The following is a 6,000-nucleotide window of genomic DNA, read 5'->3' as shown; positions in this document are numbered from 1 at the left end:
TTAATTATTTTCATTTAATGTGTTGTGTACAGTTTTATTGTGTAGGATTAAAATGTTTTTATTTGCTGTGTAGAATTTATAAATGTTGAGTTTAATTGTGTAGAATTTTATTAATAATCGGGAATAAAGAAAATATTATTTTCATGTGTAAAATTTAATTGTGTCGAATTATAAAAAAAAAATTTTACAGTTTTCTAATTCTAAATCTTAATGTGTTGAGTTTATTTGTGTAGAGTTTATGAAGATAATTTTCTAGTAAATAGTTTATTATGTAGGGTTTTTCGATGTAATATTTAATTGTGAAGAATTTTTATTTAATTTTGTAGATCCTATTGAAAAAACACGTATAATTATGCGAATAATATTACGTATAAATATACGTATAATAATACGTACTTTTATACGTATTATTATACGTATAATAAGACATACGAATTTGAAACAAAAGAATTATACGTATAAATATACGTGTCTATAATTTTTAATATTTAGGAATATATAAATATGGAATATATTTTTGTTTATTAGTATATTATATTATATTATACGTATTTTTTTCACTAGGGGAGAATTGACTCGTGTACAGTTAACGGTGCAGTATTTTCTTGTGTAGAGTTTATTTGTGTTGAATTCGTACCTCCCCGGCTACCTATCTATCATATAATATAACGTATGGGAGACAGAGAATAAAAAAGAGAGAGAGAGGAGAGAGAAAGAAAAAATATCCTATACAATTATAAAAAAATGTATATCTTTAGCTCTTTTAGTATTCGAGATATATATGAAAATGAACGTGTCAATGCAATAACCCGTCAAGCGCCTGGACGCACGTTTTGATGGTAGTCGAGTAGCAGTGGGTGGGCCGTTGTTGCTGACTGCTACCTGACTACCATTCGAAAGTGGGTCCGAGCGCCCGCGTCATATTGTATAATATGTACAGTCAGTCAGTCTGAACCATAACTGTACATCTTGATGGTGAAGGGAAAAATAAGACTGTTTGTTTTTAAACCCTTGTGCTGCCATCTATCAAATTTTCTCAAAAACTACTTTCTCTTAGATTTATCACATGATACTATTCCTCACTAAGTCTACAACGAAAATACTACAGCTGGATACTACACATATACTTTAAATTTACTACAGGTATACCTGTAGTACACTTATAGTATACCTGTAGTACATTTGTAGTAAATCCTGTAGTATTTTGCTGTAGTCACTCTGTAGTACTTTTTCGTAAGGGTGTTACAGTTTTTGTGAAAAAAGTGCTCATATTTAATTTATTGACATGAAATTTTTTTTATTATTTTAACTGAAAAAAAGTTTTAGCTGGTGTATATCTTGCCAATAATCAATTATCCATAAAGGAAAAAGCATTTTACCTTCTTGTTTTCAAGAAAAGGCTGTTGAAAATTTTCCAAAATTTTAGTTTCAATGTAGATGGCGCTGCCTCACTTGGACCTGACAAACAAACCCTGATCCGGCGAGCTAATCCAACACTTATTTTATCATTGCATTCATTACAGTTTCATACAATAATTGAATGTTTTAATATTAAAAATATTTTATTTTCTGAACTTTTTATTTCACATTGTTAAATTTCATATGTATTTCAATTCATCTATTTGGAATATGAAAAATGTTGTAATATTTTTTTTTTATTGGCACTTCCTTTTTCCTGTAATAAAAAAAATATATATATATAAATCATTGATTTCAAAAATTTTTCCAAAGATTTCTAATTAATTAATTCGTTTATTCTTATAACTATGAAAAATTTTATTGTTTCTGATGTTTTGTTGAAAAAAAAAATTTCCAAAGATTTTAAAAACTTACTTTTCTTTCCACTTCTTTTACAATTTTTACTGCAGCAGTCATTATTTGTCTTACACCTTTGACCACTATTCAGACATTTTTTTGCAGTATCCGCATCAACTAATCCCGTGAGAATAGCCAATGATAGTAATGTAATTATTGCAATTATTGAAAGATACATTTTCATTCTAACGTTATTACAATATTTATCACGATTTATATATATACGAAAGAATATTGAATTTCTATTATTGTCACTTCCTTGTAATAAGGAAAATTTAAGGAATTATTTTTTTTTCTCCGAATGCAACAACAATGATATTGTGAAATTAAACCGCACGATGAAAATAAAAAGTGCGTAATTTTTGTTTATTGTTTATTTTCATGGTGATGAATATTTTCAACAAAGAACAATTTTTTTTTCAATATTATGACTATTTATTATTAATAATAATTCATGGCTTAATTCTACGCGTCTTAGTTGGTAAGTTCCAAAATTTTTATATTTTCAATTAATTAATTTTGTTACAATGCGTATAACCATTAGTATTTAAAAGTACTTTTGTTATTTAACTTAATCAATTATTATTTATTTTATTTAAAAATTGTTCCATAAAAATGGAAAAAAAATCTGAAGACAGATTTAAAAAATTCAAAATGGCCGTTCCAATATGGATGAAGTATTTTTAAAAATTGATCGGGGTTCATTTGGAACACTATAATTACAAGGCATTTAATTTTAAGAAAATGAAATAGATTTTTTTTATCTTTATCTCAGTTGCTTGAAACTTGTTTCTCGAGAGTTTTTAGATTCCTAATTACGAATCCGATGTTTGTTTTGCAAAATTCAAAATGGCGCAACATTTTTTAAAAATTCAAATTCACTTAAAACTTTTTACTCGTGATCGCTAATTACGAATTAAATGTAATTTTATATATTGACATTTATTTTCCAAACATATTTTTTTAACAATCTTAAATTCATATATTACATATTTCCATTCACTTCAACATATGAAAAATATTGTAAAAATATTTTTTATTGACATTTTCTTCTTCCTGCAATAAAAAAAAAATTATGTAAATTTATGACTCAAAATGATTTTATAGAAATTTAAATTTTTAATTAAATTTTAATTAATTTTTCTATTCTAAATATTGAAAATACTTACTTCTAATACCACTTTTTTTGCAACGTTTACTGCAGCATTCATTGTTATTTGTACATTTTTTACCTTTCTTTAAACAATTTATAGCAGAATTTGCATCAACAAATTCTGTGAGAATAGCCAGGGATAATAATGTGAATATTGCAATTATTGAAAGATACATTTTTCATCTGATATTAATAACACAAAATATAATTTTATCATAATTTTTATACTAAAGGTATTGAGTTTCTATTTTTGGTTATACTTCCTTAAAATAAGGAAAATTTAAGAATTATTTTTTTTTCGAAAATCAATAACAAATATATTGCAAAATTAAATACGTAATAAAATAATAAGTGCGTAAATTTTATTTATTACGTATTTTTCAACTAAAGGAAAAAATTTCTATTTATTATTATTATTATTATTATTACTATTATTATAACTATATTTACGATTGTTAATTAATTTCTATTTAAACCACTCACTATGATTGTGCGACAAAGTTGCACATTCATAGCTTCTGATCAGCAAGGGAAATCTGTTCTATAAGAATTTAATTTGCCGATAAATTTTGTTTAAATCTTTATTTATCTGGATGAAATTATTTCCTAGGATGATAAATTCCTAAAAAATGGATTAAATTCAAAAAGACGAATTCATTTATTTATTTAATTATTTATGTACATAACTTTTTCATTTATATAAAAAAAATGAAAAATTGTGATGGACTTTAAAAAGTCAAAGGTTTTGTTTCCAGTATAAAAAAAACCTTCGATTTTTAGTATTGAGGTAGACGATTATGAAAAAACCTTGTTATACTATCACTATATCTCAGAAAATTGCATTTCCTATATGTTTCCTAAAGATTTTTTCTATTTTTTTCAAACAAATTAACCTTTATCATACCAATACATCAATTGATGATTATGGAAGAATAATTTAAAATTTCTTTGCTTTTATAAAAGATTTTTCTATAGATAATTTAAAATATCGGTTCTATGTTTAACAAAAAAAGTAGTAGCAGATGTAGAAGTTACCTTATCCACTGGTGAATATTATTCGTTGGCTAACCATTGACGCAATTAATTGAATTCTGGACATCAAAAAATAAGAAATAAAGCCGTAAGCATTTTACTCTGTAAATATTGAATAATAGTATATTAATTTCCTTTCAATAAATTATTTATAAATTCTATTCGAATAACCAGAATTTTGACACATAATCTGCATATTTCTCTACAAACTTTCTTTAAACCACATTTCGCTGAAAGTTTGTTAAAAAAGTTTGCAAATTTTATGTGGATTGTTTTCCTTGATACAAAAATTTTTGCAAAATATTTTTCATTTCAGAATAACAATGACGTTAAATTTTCTTGCATTACCTGCGTTGCTTTTTTATGCCATTGTCGGATTGTCAACAACAAATCAGTTTGACATATCCTCTTTTATAATCAAAGAAGCCCAAAATGATGTAAACATCCGACAAGTTGTATTCATAAATAACAATACTGGGGAATCTCAAACATTTCTGAAATTTAAAACAAAATTGCCATTTCTTTTAATTGATCACAAAAACGCAACCGAAAGTTTAGCACTGAGATTAAGTTCATTGCCAGCATTTCAAAATTCTCGATCAACGTTAATTCTAATCAGTTTGACGTCAATAAAATTAGAAGCAAATGATTTTGGATTACTAAACTTTTTGATTGAATTCGTGCAAGCTCAACAGAGACCCAAGATTTTATTGATCAACAAAGTAAAAATGGGTGAAAACTATCGAAAATTTCTCAAATTAATGTGGAGGAAAAATTTTTTGGATGTGACCATTTTAGAATTTATTCACAAAAATGCAAACTTTGATTTAGACTTGAACGGAGGATCGGCATTACAACACTTTTTTAATCCTTTCACTGGAAAGTTTAGTAAACGTAAACTTTCAATGGCTGTGAAATTGTTTCCTGATAAAGTGGCAAATCTTCATGGATACAAAATGAAGGTTGGATTCTTTCACTATCCACCCTATCTCTCATTTATTCGTAACAAGTCAGGTCATTTGATTGGTTTCGAAGGTTTTGACTACAAACTTGTAAAAACACTTTCTGAAGTGATGAATTTTAAGATATCAAACGTTATCTCGAATAAAACAATTTGGGATATTTCACATTGCAAAAAAGAAGAAAACATGGGTCTGAATCGTGCTTTAATGTTTGGTCAAATAAATTTTGTTGGCGTTCAAACTGGAAGACAATTTTATTCCTGTCTTGTGAAATTGGTGAATTATGTTGAAAGTAATGTGGGATCTGCATACTTTTCGGCAGTAATACCCATTTTATCAAAATCCTTTGCCGAACAGTCAGTAGAATGGAGATTATCTTGTTTGATGACAATTATTGTATTGCTGATAGTAATTTGGCTTTTTCCACGTTTTGTGCATTTTAAAACACAAAATTGGCAATTGATGAATTTATTCGGAATGATGCTCGGATTCTGTGTTTGACGAGAACCATTTAAATTTGCAGAAAGAGTATTTTTTGCAAGCGTACTTATTGCTTTCTCTCTGCATTCATCTGAAATTTTTACGTCATTCACTAGCAATAATTTACAAAAGAAAACGATTACAGGATTTGATTCACTCAATGAATTATATGCATCAAATTTAACTCCAGTAATTTATTCGAATATTTTATTGATGTTTCAACATGACGATTCAAAAGCTATGAATTTTATGAAAAGAGCAACAAAAATTGCCACTAATGATGAGGAGTGCATTGATTATATGAAGAAGCATAAAAATATAAGTTGTTTTATGAGAGACCTTAAATTAGATTTGTTAATTCAAAAAAACAGAAAAGAAAGTGGAGAACCAACAATAAAAAAATTAGAACAACATGTATCAAAAATGTTTACTGGATTGAAATGTGAACCAGGTTCTCCATATGCGACAAAATTTAGAAAAATATTTTCTAAATTACCAGAAACAGGAATTCCTAATAAATGGCATGATAAATTTTTTGCTAAATACAGTAGGTCTACA

At 26.5% G+C, this 6,000-nt stretch overlaps 1 protein-coding gene across 1 annotated transcript; it reads right to left on the bottom strand.

Moving 5' to 3' along the window:
* Window positions 1–1,655: 1,655 nt before the first annotated feature.
* LOC127285716 (imperacalcin-like) lies at window positions 1,656–1,999 on the bottom strand. The gene is made up of 2 exons (XM_051311854.1): window positions 1,834–1,999; window positions 1,656–1,675 (listed from the first exon to the last, which is right to left on the bottom strand). The coding sequence occupies exons 1-2, from the start codon at window positions 1,997–1,999 to the stop codon at window positions 1,656–1,658; spliced, it is 186 nt and encodes a 61-aa protein (XP_051167811.1).
* Window positions 2,000–6,000: the final 4,001 nt, after the last annotated feature.

Source organism: Leptopilina boulardi, unplaced genomic scaffold (genome assembly GCF_019393585.1).
Source record: "Leptopilina boulardi isolate dan_hultmark-lab unplaced genomic scaffold, ZJU_Lbou_2.1 LbouV2_341, whole genome shotgun sequence".
In the NCBI taxonomy this organism is placed as follows: Eukaryota; Metazoa; Arthropoda; class Insecta; order Hymenoptera; family Figitidae; genus Leptopilina; species Leptopilina boulardi.
The sequence above is the reverse complement of the archived record's forward strand: the minus strand, read 5'-3'. Positions and strand labels throughout refer to the sequence as shown.